This window comes from Dasypus novemcinctus, chromosome 8 (assembly GCF_030445035.2).
Source record: "Dasypus novemcinctus isolate mDasNov1 chromosome 8, mDasNov1.1.hap2, whole genome shotgun sequence".
NCBI lineage: Eukaryota > Metazoa > Chordata > Mammalia > Cingulata > Dasypodidae > Dasypus > Dasypus novemcinctus.
The window spans coordinates 128,472,283-128,494,054 of record NC_080680.1 but is presented as its reverse complement, the minus strand read 5'-3'; the positions used below and the strand labels follow the sequence as shown (position 1 = coordinate 128,494,054).

At 53.5% G+C, this 21,772-nt stretch overlaps 1 protein-coding gene across 1 annotated transcript; it reads left to right on the top strand.

Moving 5' to 3' along the window:
• The first annotated feature begins 1,208 nt into the window (after nt 1–1,208).
• Nucleotides 1,209–20,279, top strand: LOC139439396 (epididymal-specific lipocalin-5-like). The gene is made up of 6 exons (XM_071216550.1): nt 1,209–1,304; nt 1,463–1,599; nt 2,105–2,187; nt 2,796–2,900; nt 3,013–3,114; nt 20,092–20,279. The coding sequence occupies exons 1-6, from the start codon at nt 1,209–1,211 to the stop codon at nt 20,277–20,279; spliced, it is 711 nt and encodes a 236-aa protein (XP_071072651.1).
• Nucleotides 20,280–21,772: the final 1,493 nt, after the last annotated feature.

Here is a 21,772-nt window from a genome sequence, read left to right as displayed (position 1 = left end):
CTTCGGGCAGTGGCCCCTGCTGCACTGCTGTTGGCACAGCTCATCCGCCCCCCCCTCCCTGCCCCCTTCCCTCTCCCTGTCCCCTCTCCCCTCCCCTCTCCCCTCCCTGCCCCCCTGCCTCCTCCCCTTCCCTCTCTCCTCTCTGCCTCTGGCTCTCACCCTCTTCCCTCTTCCTCTCCCCCGCCCTGTCCCTCTCCCTCCCTGCCCTCAATCTCCCCCCACCACAACCCGGAGCACTATCCACCTGTGTGCTGGAAAGACCCCCTCCCTGTCTCCCGCCCCCGCCCCCGGTGAGGACACGGCATTATCGTGGGTCGCGGGCGCGGGCTCGGCCGATGGACTGGCCTGCGGCTCGTGCCGGGCACTGCCCCGTGCTGTGGGGACCTGGGCGAGTGTCTGAACCCCCGACCCCGTCTTCCACCCGGAGGTGGAGAGCAGCACCCGGCCCAGGGCGCTGTGGGCGCAGCGAGGCGGCCGGAGGGGCGGCCGCCTTCAGGCATCCCGGTGGCGGTGGCCAGCTGCCAGCCTGTCCATGTGCTGGCCACCGGGCCGTTACGGCCTCTTCAAAGGACTCAGATGTCAGCAGGCAGGAAGGGCCAGGACGTCCCAGCCCACTGCCCGCTGCCCACGGGTGGTCAGTGGTGTGTGGCCCCGCGCCGCCCATCCTCGCCCACTGGTGCCTGTGCCTCCTGCCCCAGGGAGGCTGGGGGGGCCGTGCCTGTCCCCCATGTCCCGGCCTGCAGGGGCACCAGTGCTTGGCCGGGCACAGCCAGGGGCCTCTCGGTGGACACTGCCGTCCACCACCCACTGGGCTGCACAGTTGGGTGGGCCTGACGCCCACAGTGGCCGCGGGGGCCCTGCTCGGGGCTCCTGCACTTCCTGCCCACCTTGTGGCCCACTCCTAGCCGCGGCAGGGCCCCTCCCCGAGATCCCAGGTGTCCTCACTCTGCTCGGCCGGCTCGGGGCCCCCACGCCCCCCGGCCAGCCTGGAGCACCGGGCACTGCCGCCCGTGTCACAGGGCCCAGCTGGCATTGAGCGGACGCGTGGCCGGCCTGCCGACCTGCCCACGGTGGGCGGGCGAGGGCCCGCGCAGGTGGCGACGTGCTGCCAAGTCTGCCTAATGGGCGCAGCGCGTGCCTCTTCCCGGGCGCGGGGAGGATATAACCCGGGGCGCCGCCGCGCTGCCCGTCCCAGCTGCGCACACGCCATGGACGGCAGGCTGCTGGCGACCCTGCTGGGGCTCTGCGCGGTGCTGGCGGCCCACGCCCAGGAGGCCGCACGCAAGGAGTTTGACTTCCTCAAGGTGCCGCGGCTGCCCGCTCCGAAGCCTCGCGCCCCTGCAGAGGGGTGGGCTCCATGGGGGGCTCTGGGGCCTGCCGTCCCACTCGGGGTGGACTCGGGGCCCTGCTCCCGGGCACGGGCGGGACAGGACAGCCCCGCACCAGCTCCCCGTCCCCCCAGTTTTCAGGCCTCTGGTTTGAGATCGCCTTTGCCTCCGACGTGAAGCCCCCCTCCCTGCCCGCCAGGCCCCGGCGGATGGGGGCCGTGATGGTCAAGCTGGACGACGGGAACCTGGTCCTGACCTCTGTCTATGACGGGTGGGGACGCGCCGGCCTGGCCGGGCCCCGGGAGCCTCGTGCCCTCACTGCTGGGCGGGCCCTGCCCCGGCGTTGCCCACCAGGCTTCCTCAGGGCAGGGCGTGCGGGGGCTGAAGCCCTCTCCAGACGAGGGCAGGCCCGGGTCCCCCCGCCCCGGGGCACCCCCGCTGCGCCCTCCGTGCACCCCCACCCTCTCACGCATGTGCCCTGCTGGGTGGGCTTTGGGCTGCGGCCCCCAGGGGAGAGGGAGGGGTCCGCGTGCCCCCCAGAGGACCTCAGGTAGTGCGCCGAGGTGGGCACACTTTCAGAGGCAGAGGGGACCCCCCCCCCCTTTCCTCTGTCCTTCCCCAGAAGGGGCCCTTCTCCGGCCCGGGCAGGCACAGGGGCCGGGCAGGGGTCCCGCTGCCTGGGGCGTCCGCTGAGGGGTCTCAGGCCGCCCCTCTTCTGGAAGTCTGGGCGTGGTGGGACAAAGGTCAGCTAGGGCTGGGGCTCTCGGTCTTTCTAGCTCGGAAGACTGCGTGAAGGAGACTGACCACGCCCTGTACGAGGAGGACGTGCCTGGGAGGTTCATGGTGCCCCTGCCGAAGGGTGAGCGCCGCGCGGGCGGGCAGGGCCCCGCGCCCGTTCCCAGCAGGCCCGGGACTGGCCAGCCTCCCCCTCCCCTGCCCCTCTCGGAGTAGCCGCCTCCAGGCCCCCCGCCCCAGGCAGGCCCCCTGCCCCCTCAAGCCCCCCAGCCCCCACCAGGCTCCCCGCCCCCAGGCAGGCCCCCCACCCCTTCCAGGCCCTCTGCCCCCAGGCAGGACCCTTGCCCCCTCCAGGCCCCCCAGCCCCCTCCAGGCTCCCCGCCCCCAGGCTGGTCCCCCGCCCCCTCCAGGCCCCCCGCCCCTGGGCAGGTCCCCTGGTGGAGTGTGGCTGCTCAGGCTGGGTGAGGGGCAGCTTCCTCTGGAAACGCTTGGAAACGCCCCTGAGGCCTCCTTCTTCCTTGTCGCCCATCCCCAGGGGGACTTTCGAGGAGTCCAGAAAGTTCCCTGAGACCCTGGGAGGGCGTGCTTGTGCGTGTGCGCACCGGGCGCGTGTGTGAGCGGGCGCTGGCCGTGCGGGGGGCTGGGGTCTGAGCGCAGCCCCGCGGCCCGGGGCCCACTGGGGGCGAAGCGCACCTCCCCGGGAGCCGCTCAGCGCCTCCGCTTCCCTTCCAGGGAGCAAAGAGGTGTTGGTGCAGGCCACCAACTACCAGAGCTACGCCATCCTGAACGTCACCGTGCGCCAGGACCGGGGCATTGAGATGGCCTTGAAGCTGTACAGTGAGCTCCGGGCCCCGCCCTGGGAAGAGCCGCCGGGCAGTGCAAGGGCCCCGGTGCGCGGTGGGGAGGCAGGGTGCGGGCCAGGGCCAGCGTCCCTGCTGTCCACTCACAGGCCGGAAAGCGGAGAACAACGCAGAGGCCATCGAGAAGTTCCGGAAGATGGCGGCCAAGCAGGGGTTCCAGGATGAAGACGTGCACCTGCTCACCCCTGACAGTGAGCCCCTGCGCCGCACCGCTGCCCCCAGCACACGGCCCCCCGCCCCCCGCCCCCGGCACTGCACCGCTGCCCCCAGCACAGGACCCCCCGCCCCCCGCCCCCGGCACCGCACCGCTGCCCCTAGCACACGGCCCCCCTCCTGCCCCCGGTACTGCACCGCTGCCCCAGAGCACACGGCCCCCCCGCTCTCCAGCACTGCTGCCCCCCAGAGCACATGGTCCCCCGCCCCCCAGCACTGCTGCCCCAGAGCACACGGCCCCCCGCCCCCCAGCACCGCTGCCCCCAGCACACGGCCTCCCCCCGCCCCCGGCACCGCACCGCTGCCCCAGAGCACACGGCCCCCTGCCCCCCAGCACCGCTGCCCCCCAGAGCACACGGCCCCCCGCCCCCAGCACTGCTGCCCCAGAGCACACGGCCCCCTGCCCCCCAGCACCGCTGCCCCCCAGAGCACACGGCCCCCCCCATCCAGGAGCACACGGCCCCCGCCTCCCAGCTGCCCCCCAGGAGCACAGAACACCGTGCCTCGCCCTGGGCCCTGCTCCTCCCGCATCACCCCCTTTCCTCCTTGCCCACAGAGACGTGCGTGAATTTATTGCAGTCGGTGAGTTCCTGCCTCCTGGGACCCACCCCGCTTTCTGGGTCTGGGGCCACGCTGAGCATTAGGGGCGCTGGGCGCTGTCCCTCCTCCCTCACGCTCGGGGACAGCCGAGCACGGGGCGTGGGGGCTGTGCCGTGGGACCCTGCCTGGGCTGAGCGCACTCCGGGGGTGTCTGGAGCTGGCTCTTGCCCCGGCCACAGCAGCTTGGCTGGGGGCTGCCCAGGTGGGTCTGGGGGACATCACGCCAGCCAGGGAGAGGCGCCCCCTCATTTGGGGCATCCTGTGCTCGCTTAGGGCGGCTGGAGCGGGCCCACTCCCCACGCCGGGCCCAGCAAGGGGTGCTCCCCAGGGACCCCAGCCCCGGAACCGCCTCGAGGGGTGGCTCGGGGCTTTCCCAGCAGGCTCCAGGCTCCCAGGAGCTCAGAGATGGGGGGGTCCCGGGGGTGCCCTGCGGACCCCTAGAGGCAGGCTTGGGAGACAGGTGGGTCTGCTTTGTCTCTGGGCGGAGCGGGGCTGGGGGCCGAGTCGGGGGTCCCGAGGTCAGGGGCTGGGAGGCGGGGGGCTGATGGCAGCGCGCAGTACCCCGGGGGAGCCGGCCCGTGGAGGGCCTGGGGGTGGAGCCCCCCCAGACGCTGTGCGCCGCCGTGACCCCTGCAGCCAGCTCACCTGCCCTCCCGCCGCCGCAGTGAGGAGTGACGCCCGAGCCCGCCTGCCGCAGCTCCAGTGCCCGCCCTGCCCAGGGCCTCCTGCCGCGCCCGGCGCCCAATAAATGCCGCTGCCCAGCCCGCCGTGTGTCTGTTTTTCCTGGGAGGGCTGGAGGGGGGCACTGGAGGGCGTGCAGGAGGGGCTTTTCCGTAGAGGTGCCCGGGCCTGCTGCTCCACAGCGGCCAAGCGTCAGCGCCCTCGGGGCCAAGCCGCCTTGGGCCGAGTCCCCGGGGGCCTGGGTGCTGGGGACCCCGCAGCCAGGCTGGCTCCCTCCCCGCCCTCAAGGGGCCGGCTGTCCGCAGCTCCCAGGCGTGTGGGCGCAGGCACCGCTGCCCTCCCCCGTGCCCGGCCCCCGGGAGCGGCCGGAGCTGGCCTTGGCTGGGCCCTGGAGGGAAGTGACCACACCCCAGGCCCGGTGTGGTTCCCTGCGGCCCCCAGCCCACTCCACGCTCAGGCGAGGTCCAGTGAGGAGCAGAGGGCGCTCTGTTGATGTTTTTTAAAAATTTCCTGTTGAAACCTTGTTGCTGCCACTTAAAGAAAACAGCTTTGCCTGCGATGCCTGCGCCATGGACTCGTGATACCATTGGGGGTGGACGGTTGGGAGCAGGCCCCAGGCCTTGCGCTTTTCTTAGGGGCATTCAGTTGACAAATGGCACCTGGTGGGTGATTTCACTCCTACAACCTTCAACAAGAACCCAGAGAAGTTGCGCTGATTATGCCCTAAGATAGGAGGGGCTGAGTGGGGTTCAGATGGGCCCCTCTGAAAAGGTTTGCCAGTTTCCTGTCCCGTGCTAGCCAGATTTTTTTGAAAACCTTGGGGAAAGACTGAAATTTCCCACCAATCTTGAGACTACATGGGAGGTTTTACATGAAGTGGGAAAAGTAAGACGTGACACAGCCCCCGATGGCCCTCCACAGGTAGAATCCTTGACGGATGAGCACCGAGAGTCGCCGAAGCAGGCAGATTCTCCTTAAAGAGCCCTCACCCCTGCGAGGCCGTTCCTGGACCCACTGTAGAAAAGAACGGCACCAAGCCTACGAAATGCTCTCCAGTTCCCTGGGATTTCAGTGCCCCGAAAGCTGGAGGTGTGTCTGTAAATTGGTCTTGAAGCAGTGTTGACTGGAGTGACAACTGCTCCTGCTGTCCCTGCAGGCGCAGCTGCCGTGCTCCGCGTCACAAACTCTGGAGTGCTGCGTGCTTACGGGGAAGGCAAGCGACTCCTCAGGCGGCCAGAGGAGCGGTGCTCCGCGTGGAGGGGCACGGATCCTGCCATGCACGTTTCAGGGTCCATCGCTCCTTAACCGGGAATGCGCCCACTGCATCGTGGGAGGCGGCACAGCAGCCCTCCGGTACGGCCTCGTGCCCCGAGCCTCTGTGCAGGTGCTTGGGCTGGCAGCCTCGTGCACGAGCTCCGAGGTCCATCGTGCCGCTTAAGGACTTCCTTCTTACAAGAGATCTTTCTTTTTTTTAACCTGCAACACGTCTGGGCTGGATGGCAGCCTTTCGATTCCTTTCCCAATTTCACCCTTTGTTAACGTCTTCTGAAGACAAGTGCGGCGGCTGAAGTCCCCACCACCGCCCCCCGCCCGGCCACGCCGGGGCCGCCCACCTCCCCTGTGGGTTCAGCAGAGAGGATTTCCCGTCGGGGGTCAGGAAGCAGGCGCTGGAGGCGGGAAAATGCGCAGGGAGCCAGGAAGCAGCCTCCAACCCAGGCCTGGTGCCCGGAGGGGTGGGCCGCCTGGCCGAGCCCTGCTCTAGCCCCCGCAGGGCCCCCACCGGCCCCAGACGCAGCTCTGTGCTGGAGATGCAGGCTCGTCTGCTCCAGCCTCCCGGGTGAGCAAGCAGGTGCCGGGGTGATGGCGAGGGCAGGCGGAGGCCCCAGCGCTAAGTGAGCGCAGCGGATGATGGGTGCTCCAGACAGGCCACCTGCCGCCCCGGCTGTGCCTTCTTAGAAACCGAGGTCTTTGCAGGTGTGGTTCCTTCCAGGCCCTCCAGGGGAGGGCGAGGCCATCCGTATTACCCGGGGTAAGGGGGTAAGTCCCGTGTCCAGTGTCCTTGCGAGAGACACCCAGAGCCAAGAGGGGTGCCCAGGGGTGCCGCGATGTGCTGGGAGAATAAATGCTTGCTGGAAGCCACCGGTTTGTGGTAACTTAGGGCGGCCCCCGCAAGTGAAGGCAGTGTTCCGCCGAGGTCCCCTCACTCGGCTGGAGAGTGGGGGGCTGCAGACCTGGCCAAGGACACGGGGTGGCAGCCCCGGCCGGGGTTTGGAGTGTCCAGCTGGACTCTGCTCTGACTCCTGGAAGTTCCTCCTGGAGTCGGCCGTGAAGAGGAGAGTAGGAGAGCGTGCATGGCCAGCCAGTGCCCTGCCGGAGGGGGCTCTGGGTGGACAAGGCAGCACAGGGCGCGCCAAAGCATAGCCGCTATGGAAAGTTCCACCTGTCATCTCCTCAGGTATCGCCTCTTCCCCATTTCCCACCGATGAAACACAGGTTAAATCTTCTCAACGGATGTCTAACGTCTCTTCTCTCTTAGGAGTTTTTCATCTTTTGCCATTCTGTGCTTCATTCTAGATCATTCCCCCCCGTCCCAGTCCATTAATTCTCTCTTTTGTGGTTGTCTATTCTACTACTCACCCATTCATTGAATTTTTGATATTAGTTATTGCACTTTTCAATTCTATAAACTCTGTTTGGGTCTTTTAAAAATCTGCTATGTAAATAAATTTCAGAACAACAGTGTATTAAGAAAAGCATATGGGAAACGGACTTGGCCCAGTGGTTAGGGCGTCCGTCTACCACATGGGAGGTCCGCGGTTCAAACCCCGGGCCTCCTTGACCCGTGTGGAGCTGGCCCATGTGCAGTGCTGATGCGCGCAAGGAGTGCCGTGCCACATAGGGGTGTCCCCCACGTAGGGGAGCCCCACGCGCAAGTAGTGCACCCGTAAGGAAAGCCGCCCAGCGCGAAAGAAAGTGCAGCCTGCCCAGGAATGGCGCCGCCCACACTTCCTGTGCCGCTGACGACAACAGAAGCGGACAAAGAAACAAGACGCAGCAAAAAGACACAGAGAACAGACAACCGGGGGAGGGGGGGATTTAAATAAATAAATAAATCTAAAAAAAAAAAGAAAGAAAAGCATAAATGAGCTGAATTATTTAATTGTAGGACTTGGAGTTGATATTCTTTTTTAAAAAATTTATTTCTCTCTCCTTCTCCCCGCCCCCCCCCCCATTCTCTGCTCTCTGTGTCCATTCATTGCATGTTCTTCTATGTCCACCTGTGTTCTTGTCAGTGGCACCAAGAATCTATGTCTCATTTTGTTGCATCATCTTGTGTCAGTTCTCTGTTTGTGCAGCGCCACTCTTGGGCAGGCTGCACTTTTTTTCGCCGGGTGGCTCAATGTGGGGTGCACTCCTTGCGCATGGAGCTCCCCTATGCGGGGGACACCCCTGCGTGGCAGGGCACTCCTTGCGCACATCAGCACTGCACATGGGCCAGCTGCACACAGGTCAAGGAGGCCCTGGGTTTGAACCTGGACCTCCTGTGTGGTAGGTGGATGCTCTATCAGTTGAGCCAAATCCCCTTCCCTGGAGTCAATACTCTTTTGATTTTTCTCTTCTGTATGTTCAGATGCTAGGCTAAATATCGCTGAACCATGAAAGTAGGTATGTGGGTTCATTTACCAACCTATTAATAAGGCTTAACTCTTTTATGCATAATATGCAATAAGATTATTTGACCACTGGATGGCAGTAGAATGAGAGCTTTGGGCATTTTATATTTTTTCACTCCCTCTCTTGGTGGAGAATATAAACTAGGAACTTCCATATTTTCCAAAAGCACTGAAAACATAAATTAAGAATAAATGTAGGGGACTTCCGGCAAGATGGTGGCTGAGTGAGCTTGCCTTGCCGTCTCTCCTGGGAAGAGGCAGCTGGGCACCGCTGGAGGTTCTCCGGGACCAGGCTTTTTCAGGATTTTTTCAGGGCAGGAAGTGTCTGGACATCGATTTGGTGGGAAGGTAACGGAAAGGACTGGTCTATAAGATATAATTTGGGACTTTTCAGGAGGGGGAGGCAAGATGGCGGCTGAGTGAACTTCCCGGTTACTAGCTCCTGGGGGGAATCGGCTGGGAGGCGTCGGAGACTCTTTGGGACCGGCTGTTTCGGGATTTTTCCTGGTCCGGAGGTGTCTGGACATCGATTTGGAGGGAAGGTAACAGAGAGGATCCATCTGTGAAATATACACGGAGATCCCAGCTACGTGTGGAGGACTCCCTCCTTGGGTAGGCGGAGCCAAGGCAGCTAGCACCGCGGCGGGTGGCGGGCGGGAGAGCCGAGCCGCGCTGTGCCGCGGCGGGCGGCGGGCGAAGGAGCCAAGCCCAGCCGAGCCTAGCCGTGCCGCAGAGGGCGGCGGGCGGGAGAGCTGAGCCGCGCTGTGCTGCGGCGGCGGGCGGTGGGCGGGGAAGCCGAGTCCGGCCGAGCCCGGCCGAGCCCGGCTGAGCCGCGGCGGGCGGGGAGGCCGAGCCCAGCCACGCCGCGCCGGGCGGCGGGCGGGAAAGCCGAGCCCAGCCGAGCCCAGCCGAGCCGCGGCGGGCGGCGGGCGGGGGACCGGAGCCCAGCTGAGCCCAGCCGAGCCTGGTGGCGGGGTTTCTGTTCTTTGTTTTTTTTTATTTTTATTTTTTTTAATTTTTTTTATTTTTTTTTTTTGTTGTTGTTCTTGTTGTTCTTTTTTTTTTTAATCCTCTCTTTCTTGTCCCCAATATTCTTCTTATACTATTTTACCTTAACAATACAATTGGTCCTACAGGAAATACCTCACATTTGCTGGGTTTCCTCACCCTCCACTGCCTCATTTCTCTGTGAATAGATTTAGCCTATCTACACTATCCCCTTTCCCCTACAACTTGATATCCTCCACCATCTGCTATCTCTCCTATATTCCATCTCCCTTTCTTTGATCCACAAAGTGTCTAACTCTTAATTTCTAATACCTTTGTTTAGTTTTCCATCTGGCATTCGTCCCTGAAACTATTACCTTTCTTTTCTCTTTCCCTCTCTCACGAAAACAATAGCCTCTTAGTACGTACCACATTCCTCCCATATTCAGTCGTCTACCTCATTATAGGTACTTTCCTACTACTATAACTCTACACAATTTACATGATCTAACCTCCATCCTCCCAGAACTCATATTGTTGCTTTGTAAACATATATCACCAATACTACTTCACACTTTTTCCTTCCTTACACAATTGACTTTCCCCAGCACTAATACTTTCCTTTAAAGTGAGCTTAACTAGCAATAAGAAATTGGAATAAGAAGAACAAAGTGACAAAGGGAAGATATAACACTTACTCAAAAACAACAGCTAATTAATCTCCAAGACTAGACAAAGAAGCTAAGGAACTGATTAAACCCGTCAAGAAAAAATGTTGACAAGACAGCAACAAAAATCTACAAACCAAACCAGTAATCAGGAAAACATGGCTGAATCCAATCAACAAACTGAAAATCAGGAAGGGGGGCAGGACTTCGCACAAGCAATGAAAGATCTCAGAACATTTATCACCGACAAATTTGATGAAGTAATGAAAGAGGTTAACAGCGTGAAGACAACACTTGGAGGGGAAATTGCAGACATGCGCAAAAAAATAACAGATATGATGGAAATGAACACCACAATTCAAGAAATCAAAAATACACTTGCAGCAAATATCAGCAGACTAGAAGAGGCAGAGCAGAGAATTAGTGATGTGGAAGACAGTGCATTGGAAATCAAACAGATAGTAGAAGTGGTCAATAAAAAGGTAGAAAAAATCCAGATAGGACTTAGGGACCTGAATGATAACGCAAAACGCTCAAACATATGTATTATAGGCATTCCAGAAGGAGAAGAGAAGGGAAAGGGTTCAGAAGGAGTGTTGCAGGAAATAATGAATGAAAACTTCCCAAATCTACTGAAAGAGACAGATGTACATATCCAAGAAGCACAGCGCACTCCACTGGTCATAAACCCCAACAGGCCCACCCCAAGACATATACTTGTCAAATTATCCAATGCTCAAGACAAAGAAAAAATTCTAAAAGCAGCAAGAGAAAAGAAAACCATCACATACAAGGGAAACTCCATAAGATTAAGTGCTTATTTCTCATGAAACGATGGAGGCAAGAAGGCAGTGGTATGATATAGTCAAGGTACTAAAGGAAAAAAATCTCCAACCAAGAATACTCTATCCAGCTAAACTAGCATTCAAAAATGATGGAGAGTTCAAAATATTCACAGATAAACAGAAACTGAAAGAGTATATCAACAAGAAACCTCCCCTTCAAGAAATTCTTAAGGGAATTCTGCAGGAAGAAAGGAAAAAACAGGACAGTCAGAGATGGAGGAGAGTGTAAAAGCAACAAGAAAGACAAAAATAGAAGGGGAAAATAAAATAATACAAACAAAATATAACAAACACAAATCCAACCAAAATATGGCTACCATAAATAACTCTCTAAATGTAATAACACTGAATGTCAACGGATTAAACTCACCTATCAAAAGATTCAGACTGGGACACTGGATAAGGAAATACGACCCATCTATATGCTGCCTACAAGAGACACATCTTAGACCCAGAGACTCATGGAGGTTGAAAGTGAATGGCTGGAAAACAATCATACAAGCAAACAACAACCAAAAAAAGGCAGGAGTAGCTATATTAATATCAGACAAAATAGACTTTAAATGCGAAACAATTGTGAGAGACAAAGAAGGATACTATATTTTAGTGAAAGGGACAATTTGTCAAGAAGATCGAACAATCATAAATATTTATGCTCCTAACAAGGGCGCCTCTAAATATGTGAGGCAAACGCTGGAAAAACTAAGTGAAAGAATAGATGCATCTACAATTATAGTGGGGGATTTTAATACACCACTATCAACTCTGGACAGAACATCTCAAAAGAGAATCACTAAAGAAACAAAACATTTGAACAGTATATTAGAAGAGCTGGATCTAATAGACATATATAGATCATTACACCCAAACACAGCAGGATATACATTTTTCTCAAGCGCACATGGAACATTCTCCAAGATTGACCATATGCTAGGCCACAAAGAAAGGCTTAATGAATTCAGAAAGATCGAAATCATACAAAACAATATCTCTGACCACAGTGGAGTCAAGCTGGAAATTTGCAAGGGACAGAGACCCAGACTTCACACGACAATTTGGAAATTAAACAGCACACTCTTAGAAAAACAGTGGGTCAAAGAGGAAATCTCAAAAGAAATCAATGACTACCTTGAAACAAATGATAATGATAACACAACATACCAAAATTTATGGGATGCAGCAAAAGCGGTACTGAGAGGGAAATTTATAGCCATAATTCATATATCAAAAAAGAAGAAAGAGCAGAAATTGAAGAATTAACTGCACATTTGAAGGAATTAGAAAAACAACAACAAAGTAACCCAACAGGAAGAAGAAGGAAGGAAATAACAAAGATAAGAGCAGAACTAAATGAAATAGAAAATAAGAAAGCACTTGAAAAAATAAACAAGACCAAGAGCTGGTTTTTTGAGAAGATCAACAAAATTGACAAACCTTTAGCGAGACTAACAAAGAAAAAAAGTGAAAAGATGCAAATACACAAAATAAGAAATGAGAAAGGTGATATCACCACTGACCCCACAGAAATAAAGACTATCATAAGAGGATACTTTGAAAAACTATATTCCAACAAAAATGACAATTTAGAGGAAATGGACAAATTCCTAGAAATACATAAGCAGCCCATACTGACGAAAGAAGAAATTGATGATCTTAACAAACCAATCACAAGCAAAGAGATAGAATCAGTCATTAAAAATCTCCCAACTAAGAAGAGCCCAGGGCCAGACGGCTTCACAGGGGAATTCTACAAAACATTCCGGAAAGAACTAACACCAATCCTGTTGAAACTATTCCAAAAAATCGAAACAGAAGGAACACTGCCTAATTCCTTCTATGATGCCAACATTACCCTAGTACCAAAGCCAAACAAAGACACCACAAGAAAGGAAAATTACAGACCAATTTCTCTAATGAACCTAGACGCAAAAATACTTAACAAAATACTTGCTAATTGTATTCAACAACACATTAAACGAATTATACACCATGACCAAGTGGGATTTATCCCAGGTATGCAAGGATGGTTCAACATAAGAAAATCAATCAATGTAATACACCATATAAACAGATTGAGAGAAAAAACCCACATGATTATATCTATAGATGCAGAAAAGGCATTTGACAAAATACAGCACCCCTTCCTGATAAAAACACTCCAAAAGATCGGAATACAAGGAAACTTTTTGAACATGATAAAGAGTATATATGAAAAACCTAAAGCCAACATTGTTTACAATGGCGAAGTCCTGAAATCCTTCCCTCTAAAATCAGGAACAAGACAAGGATGCCCATTGTCCCCGCTCCTATTTAACATTGTCTTGGAAGTACTGGCTCGAGCACTGAGACAAGAACCAGATATAAAAGGCATTCAAATTGGAAGGGAAGAAGTCAAAATTTCATTATTTGCAGATAACATGATCCTATATATAGAAAACCCTGAGAGATCTTCAACAAAGCTCCTAGAACTCATAAATGAGTTTAGCAAAGTCGCAGGTTATAAGATCAATGCGCAAAAATCAGTAGCATTTCTATACACCAATAATGAGCAAGATCAGGAGGAAATCAAGAAACAAATACCATTCACAATAGTAAATAAAAAAATCAAATACTTAGGAATAAATTTAACTAAAGAGGTAAAAAACTTATACATCGAGAACTATACAAGATTGTTCAAGGAAATCAAAGAAGACCTAAATAAATGGAAGAATATTCCCTGTTCATGGATAGGAAGACTGAATATTATTAAGATGTCTATCCTACCAAAACTGATCTACACATTCAATGCAATCCCAATAAAAATCAACACAGCCTTCTTTAAGGAACTAGAAAAACTAACTATGAAATTTATTTGGAAAGGAAAGAGGCCCCGAATAGCCAAAGACATATTGAAAAAGAAAAACGAAATTGGAGGAATCACACTTCCTGACTTCAAAACATACTACAAAGCTACAGTAGTGAAAACAGCATGGTACTGGCATAAGGAGAGACACACAGACCAATGGAATCGAATTGAAAGTTCAGATATAGAACCTCCTGTATATAGCCATATAATATTCGATAAAGCCACCAAACCCTCTCAACTGGGAGAGAATGGCCTATTCAACAAATGGTGCCTGGAGAACTGGATAGCCATATGTAGAAGAATGAAAGAGGATTACCATCTCACACCTTATACAAAGATCAACTCTAGATGGATCAAAGACCTAAATATAAGAGCCAATACCATAAAGACCTTAGAAAGCAGTGTAGGGAAACATCTACAGGACCTTGTAATAGGAAATGGCTTCATGAATCACACCAAAAGCACGAGCAGCAAAAGAACAAATAGATAAATGGGACTTCCTCAAAATTAAAGCCTTCTGCACCTCAAAGGAGTTTGTCAAGAAAGTAAAAAGGGAACCCACACAATGGGAGAAAATATTTGGCAACCATATATCTGATAAGAGACTTATAACTTGCATATATAAAGAACTCATATATCTCGAAAACAAAAAGATAAACAACCCATTTAAAAAATGGGAAAAAGATTTAAACAGACACTTCTCCAAAGAAGAAATACAAATGGCTAAAAAGCACATGAAAAAATGCTCCAAATCCCTAGCTATCAGGGAAATGCAAATCAAAACTACAATGGGATACCATCTCACTCCCATAAGATTGGCAGCCATAAAAAAAACAGTAGAATACAAATGCTGGAGAGGATGTGAAGAAAGGGGAACACTCATCCATTGCTGGTGGGAATGCAGAAGGATCCAACCATTCTGGAGGACAGTTTGGCAGTTTCTCAAAAAATTATCCATAGATTTGCCATATGACCCAGCAATACCACTGCTGGGTATATACCCATCAGATCTGAAAACAAGGACACAAACCGATATATGTACACCAATGTTCATAGCAGCATTGTTCACCATCGCCAAAAGTTGGAATCAATCCAAAAGTCCATCAACAGATGAGTGGATCAATAAAATGTGGTATATACACACAATGGAATACTACTCAGCTGTAAGAACCAATACACTACAATCGCACGTGATAACATGGATGAACCTTGAGAATCTTATGTTAAGTGAAGCAACCCAGGCATTGAAGGACAAATACTATATGACCTCAATGATATGAAATAAGTTAACTGCCTCAGAGAGCTGGAGTCTGGAAAAGTGGCTTACTGGAAATCGGGGGGTGGAGGAAGGATGTGAGTTAATGTCTGTAGGGGTGGAATCTGTGATGAGCTGGGGGTAAGTATGAGCACAAAGAAGGGACAAAATGGGGGCAAGGGGTTACCTTCGGGTGGGGTTTTCTGGGTTTGAGGGGGGCTGGGGATGGGAAGAGGGGTAATATGGTCCAAGAAATAGGTGGGAGGGAGGGGCAACATACAAACATGGGAGAGTGCCAGAAGTTCGTTGAGAACTAAATGTTGAGTAAAACGTATCAAAGTATAAATAGGAGGGTCACCTGGTTAGGACGCTCAGGGAGTATGGTCTGATGCGGGACGGACTCCGGAGGGAATAGCTGAAGGCTCATTTTGCCAAGGTGGGTTCTACCATTGGGTGGGGTGGACCCATATCCTGGGGAAGACTAATGCCGTCGAATAGAGAGAACTGTATCTCTCGTGAGAAAGGACGGCTCCCAGGGCATTAGATTGGCAGGCATTGTGGGCCCTAAGGGGAGGGGAAAATGGACGTGCAATGGATAGAACAAAGGTAAATAAGGGGGCAAAAGAGGAGTTATGTGAGAGTACACGAGGATGAATATAAAACAGCTAATATTACACCAAAAACATATAGGGGACGACAGACTAATAATGAAAACCATAAGACAAAACATAGGATAACTAAAAAATTTAGAAAACTGTACAACCTAAAGTATGGACCACATAGTAAGCACAAATGTTACCTTGTTTGAAAACTATAGTTTCGGAATCTGTACATCAGTTTCAGGAAATATGATATGAATAAGTTAAAAGATTATTGCTGTGGAAGGGAAAAGGTTTAATGGTGGATCTGGGGAAATACTGTATATTGTATATATGAATTTTGGTGATCTAAGACTCTTCTGAAGCTGACATTATGTTGGGATTCACTTTACGGGAAGTTTTGGATCACAGAGTGGTTCAACAATGGCAGCGGAGGAATACTGATATGGGATGTTATTGACAGGATATATATGGTTGACAGGGAGTTATACAGGGCATATGCCCAGGGTATATGGTAATGTCTATATATACTCATAGTGGAAATAATTAAAAACAACAGCTGGGGGGGTACTGGGCTCCTGGCCGGGGGGTCACTGTTGTGGGCCCTGGGAGAGCAGCGGCAATCCTCCAGGTGCAACGGCAAGAACCAGGAAGGAAGGAGGGCCCAACAGTGGGCTCTTGATACTAATGGCTACACTTTTGAGCCTATGCACCTGCAATAAGAACAAGGCCTAGAGTAGCATTGTGCCTGGGGGTTTCCTCCTGACAGCCTTCATGTTACTCAAATGTGGCCACTCTCACAGCCAAACTCAGCGTGTAGATGTGATGCATTCCCCCCAGCGTGGGACACGACACCCGGGGATGAGCCTCCCTGGCACCAAGGGAGCACTACCACATACCAGCTGAAGAAGCAACTAGAAAATGACCTTGAATTAAAGATTCAATGCGGAACAGCAGAATATACCTGTCTACATATAATAACATGACTTCGGGAAGCGGTTTGACCTAATGTAAGGGGGAAATGGAAAGGAGAAATGAGATTATAAGGCTGTGAGTCTCTAAAAAAGAGTCTGGAGGTTGTCAGAAGGAATACCCCTATGTACAACTGAACAGAGTCTAAGAGACAGATAAGGTAGATACAACCCCAGGTATTGGTTCTTTTGAGGGATAAAGAGACCCATGGGTTCTATGGTCATGGCAGAAGGGGTTCACTGCCATGACAGATGGCCCTTCTTTGGAGCTGGTGTTTCTGCGTGATGGAAATGGACTCAGAGGGGATCTCTTTTCATAAGACTTGCATGCTACTTTATTGGAATTGTAGTTGGTGCTGAGTTTAAGATATATGTAGGGGATTTGAATCTCTGGACTGATAATATGACACCCAGGCCCAGAGCCTCAACAGACTTCAGCTCCTACACTTTGACTTATTGGACTTACTCCACTCAGCTAACATGGAGTTGAAGAAGGTCAACCACCACAACATGGAGCCTAGAGTGTCTACAACTATAAGCGGGAAGAGTGCATCTAGTACCCATGTGGAATCTAAGCCCTCACTTGACATAGGTGTGCAATGGACACAACCAATCCAATGTCCACAGAGGAAATGTGAAATGGGTGTGGGAACGGTAGCCATGGGGGCTGCTGGGTGTGGGGAACAGGAGGAAGAGATGAGATGTGGAGGCGTTTTCGGGACGTGGAGTTGTCCTGGATAGTGCTTCACGGACAATTACGGGACACTGTAGATCCCCCCAGGGCCCACTGGATGGAACGTGAGAGAGTCTGGGCTATGATGTGGACCATTGACTATGGGGTGCAGTGATGCTCAGAGATGAACTTACCAGGTGCAATGGATGTATCACGATGATGGGAGAGAGTGTTGCTGTGGGGGGAGAGGGGGGCGGGGGCGGTGGGGTTGAATGGGACCTCATATATATTTTTTAATGTAATTAAAAAATAATAATAATAAATAAATATTAAAAAAAAAGAATAAATGTATTCTGTCATTGTAAAAAAACGAGCTGAATTTGTGGACTTTGTCCCATGTCATCTTTTAAGCGATTATGATAAATCCAAAGAAAGTACTCCTTTTTCTGTACTTTTATTTTGATATGGTTTCAAATGTAAAGAAATAGTACAAAGGAATCCTTATACCCTTTACTTAGATTCCCTGTTACTATGTTTTGTCACATTGGCTTCACCATTTGCTCTCCCTTTGTATATTTACCTCCATTTCTTTCTGAAACATTTGAGAGGTAGGATGTTGGTATTATGCACTTTTACACTGAAATTCATCAGTATATATTTCACCCTGAAAACTCAGTCTATGTTTCCTAATACAAAGCACATTCTCTTCAAAACTGCAGCACTATGATCAATATCAGAAAATTCAAGATTAGTTCTAAGCCTATCAACTAATCCATTGTCCACTTTTAAAATTGTCCCAATAATGTCCTTTAGAGCTTCCCCCCATTCCATTGTCATGCTGTATATTTTGCTGTCATGTCTCTTTGCTTTCCTTTAACAAGAAACAGTTTCTCAGACTTTCTTTGTCTTTCTTGACCTTGAAAATGTAAATATCTTTTGGTATCCATTGATTTTTTTTTCACCTGAATTAATTATTCCTAAGGTTGTAAATGGCAGTTTTCTCACTCCATATTCTATTTTTTCTTTTTTTTAAGACAAGGAAGTAAAGAGTTTACTAAGGAACGAGTAAACCAGAGAAGTACAAGGTCTGAGTCGTGGGCGGTGGGTGTGCGGCAGGGCGGGACGCGGGCGTGGAACCCCAGGTCTTTTTAGAGCCCCCCTTCGTGATGCGGGCGGGGCCCCAGCTGTTTGCTGTTCTTTCTGGTTGCCCCACCTGTCAGTTCTCAGGGGCTAATGTTGAGGCCTTTTGAGGGCATCCTGGGCTTTCTCTTAACCCCAAAAGGGATTCTTCTTGTGGGCAGGGTCCCACAGGATCCCTCAGGAGGCTTCTGGGAGGGGTCTCACGGCCATGTTGTCTGTCCGCCATGTTGTCTGTCCGCCATGTTGTCTGCTGGGCCAGCCACCTTCCCCCTTCCACTATACTAACTTGCCTCAATTTCCCCCTCAGAGAGTTCACTCTTTTACGTAAGGGGTTGCTGAGGGGCGGTGGTCACTCTTCTGTAGCTGCTTCCTGCTGGGTAGGGCAGTAGGCCCTGCCTGACAGGGTGTATATCCTCTGGCTACTCTGTCTTGTAAGGGAAGATGGGTTTGGCACCCTGGTTGGAACTGGATGGAATTCCCGTGTGGCTAATAAGGTATTGATTCTGTAAGAAAATTAAAATTTAAGGCACATGTTCCCACTAACAGGATAAAGAATATGGTCCAAAAAGGTGCACCATGAGAGTCTCACTCCATGTTCTGTCTACATTTAATAATTGGCAAAAAGCCCCATTTATGGCTATATTAGTCAGACAAAGGGGTGTGGATACAAAATACCAGAAATCACTTAGTTTTTATAATGGGTATTTATTTGGGGTTGAAGCTTACGGTTAACAGGCCATGAAGCTTAAGTTACTTTCCTCACCAAAGTCTTTTGCCACAGTTGGAGAAGGATGGCTCCCGATGTCTGTGAGGGCTCAGGCTTCTGGGTTCCTCTTCCCAGTGCTTGCTTCTCTCTAGGCTCAGGGTTCCTCTCTTTCTGGGGCTTGCTTCTTTCTGGGCTCAGCATCTCTGTTATCTCCACAAGGCCAGCTGAAGACTGTCAGGCAAACAGCTCGTTTCTCTTCCCTGGGCCTTTTCTCTTTCCTCACCACCAAGCTCCTGTGTGTGCTTACTTCCCAGGGCTCCAGCTCAGAAACTCCAACTAACTTCTGCCGTGTCATTTTCTCTGAGTTCCTGCCCACCAAGGGGGTGGGATGCAATGTCCTACTGATGTGGCCCAATCAAAGCCTTAATCATTACTTAATCAAGTAAACCTCGGAATCCAATATAATCTAATATGCCCAGAGGAAAGACAAGTTTACAAACATAACCCAATATTTCTTTTTGGAATTCATCAATGATATCCAACTACTACAATGGCTCTGTTGGAATAACTGGTATGGACTGGACCTCTAACAAGCAGTCATAAGTCTGGACAGGTATGTACTTGACCTCTTCTCAGGCCCTGGGCAGCTGGCCATGAAGCCTGGAATCCTGGGGTGCAGGGAAACCCCAGGTGAGCTCCACCTGCCGAGGAGGCAGAAACCAGGGTCTGGGAGGCTGAAGTGGTTGGACCCCCGGGCACCCAAGAGGGTGGGCTGTGAGGAGGGTCCCGGGAGCCTGCAAGTGGGTTTCTTGTGTATCCTTGGCCAAGACACCCCCAGAGCAGCTGCTCTTTGGCCCAGGCAGAAGAGAGGCCCTTGGAGCCAAGCAGAGCTGGAGAGGGTGGGAGAGCAGCTCGGCCGGGGCAGAGGGCCGTGTCCGTGCTCAGGAATCCCGCCAGCCCCGAAGGCCCTGGCCACCCTGAGCAGGGCCGTCCGAGGTGCCAGGCCCGCCGTGTCAACGTGCCGCAGATGGGGTTGACGATGACAGGAACACGGGGCGCAGCTCTGCAGGCCTGGGGGCGCGCCTTCCTGCCTCTTCCGGCTCCCGTGCCGGCCGTTGTCCTCTTTGTCCCCTGGGTAGACGCAGCGCTCCGGGCTCTGCCTCCTCCGTCGTCCTGCAGCCCCCGTCCCCCGCCGAATGCCCCTGGGTCCACGTTTCGTCTTGTAAGGGCCCCATCCAGGCTGGACCACCCACCTCCAGTGGGCGTCGACTGCTCCCTTCTTCAGAGCCCCTGTTCTGGGTGTGGACTCAGGCGCGTCTTCGGGGGACACACGCAGCCACGGCCGGGGCCGCCCCTCGGCTCACACCAACGAAGCCCGAAGCCAGGCCCCGGAACACCTGCGGGGCGGAGCGCGGCGGCGCCGGGAGCAGCGTGCGTTCCCAGGATCTGGCTGCTGCGGCGCGCCAGCTCGCAACAAGTTCAAGGCTGTCGGCCAGTGACTGACCTTCCTGCGTGGCCACGCAGCAGCAACGGCAGAGCCGAGGGTCCCCACGGCGCGTCAGCACTGCCCAGCACAGAAATCTCCTCGACGAAGACCCGAAAAACAGAAGGTACAGCAAGAAGCAGAGACTCAGAAGGGGTCCGGGGAAGACCGGGGAAATCGGGCCCAAAGCAGCTCGTTAGAAACACGTTGAAAGGACTGAAGGGAAACAGGAACATGACGACACGACAGCAGCAGGGGACGGTTAGGCAGGAGGCGGCTCACTGGGGAACCAGAAAGCCCAGAAGCGAGCGCTTAAGGCGTCTCCAGAGGCGTCAGCAGGAAGCCGCCGCCTCCCCAGGCCGAGGGGAGAGCCTGGACCGTGAAGACTCAGAGCCCCGAGGGGCGGCGGGCGCTGGGCTCGGGCAGGAGGGGCGCTGCCGGCTCAGCTGGGTCTTGGGGACCCGCTGGGCTGTTCCTGCCAGCGAGGGAGCGGCAAGCTGCCCTGCCCTGGACGGAACACCTGGGGCCGCTTCTGAGGAGAGGCCGGCGCCCCGGCTGCCCGAGGGGCCCCGCCCCAGGCCCACGGCCGCTTTTGTTAAACCTGCCAAGACCGCTCTGCGGCCGCTGCCTGATCCTGCGTGGAGCTGACCCCGAGTGGGGCCCAGGGCGACAACGGGCGAGACTGAGAACCCGCTGGAACGGCCTGCTGGGGGCCGGCAGGTGAGCCGCACAGGGAGCAGCTTTGTGCCCAGGTGGAGCCCACCTGCCCAGGGCAGTGTCAGCTCAGGACATACTTAGCGATGAGTGAATGAATGAATGAATGAGTGGGTGAACGAATGAGAGAATAAAGGAATGAGTGAATGAATGAACTTATGAGTGAATGAATTAGTGAGCGGGTGAATGAATGTGTGGGTGAATGAATGAGTGAATAAACTAATGAGTGAATGAATGAACTAATGAGTGAATGAACTGATGAATGGGCGAACGAATGAGTGGGTGAACAAATGAGTGAATTAATGAGCAGTGACGAATGTGTGGGTGAATGAATGAGTGTGTGAACAAATAAGTGGGTGAACTAACGAGTGGGCGAATGAGTGCGTGAACAAATGAGTAGGTGAACGAATGAATGTATGAGTGAGTGGGTGAAGGGCTCTCAGCAGGGCAGGGGACGGGCTGGGACCCCCCCGGCAGGCCTTGACCTTGGCCTTGCAGATCCAAGACGCCTGGGCTGCCCCTGCGTGTCCTCTGCTCTGGCCGAGGCTCGGTCCCGGGGTGGGAAGACCCAGGCCCTCAGAGCATCCCGAGGGTCTCGGAGCAGCCCCCCCCCCCCCCGGGGTCCAGGCCGGAGAGCGGAGCGGCGGCTGGAGCAGGCCCAGGTGTGGGCAGGTCTGGCTGAGCAAGAGAGGGGGCGGGAACAGGACGTCCCGGCGGCACCAAGCGGTGGGCAGAGGCCGCAGCAGGGGGCGGGCAGGAGCAGAGCTGGGGGTCATCCCTCCCTCCTCCCCGGAG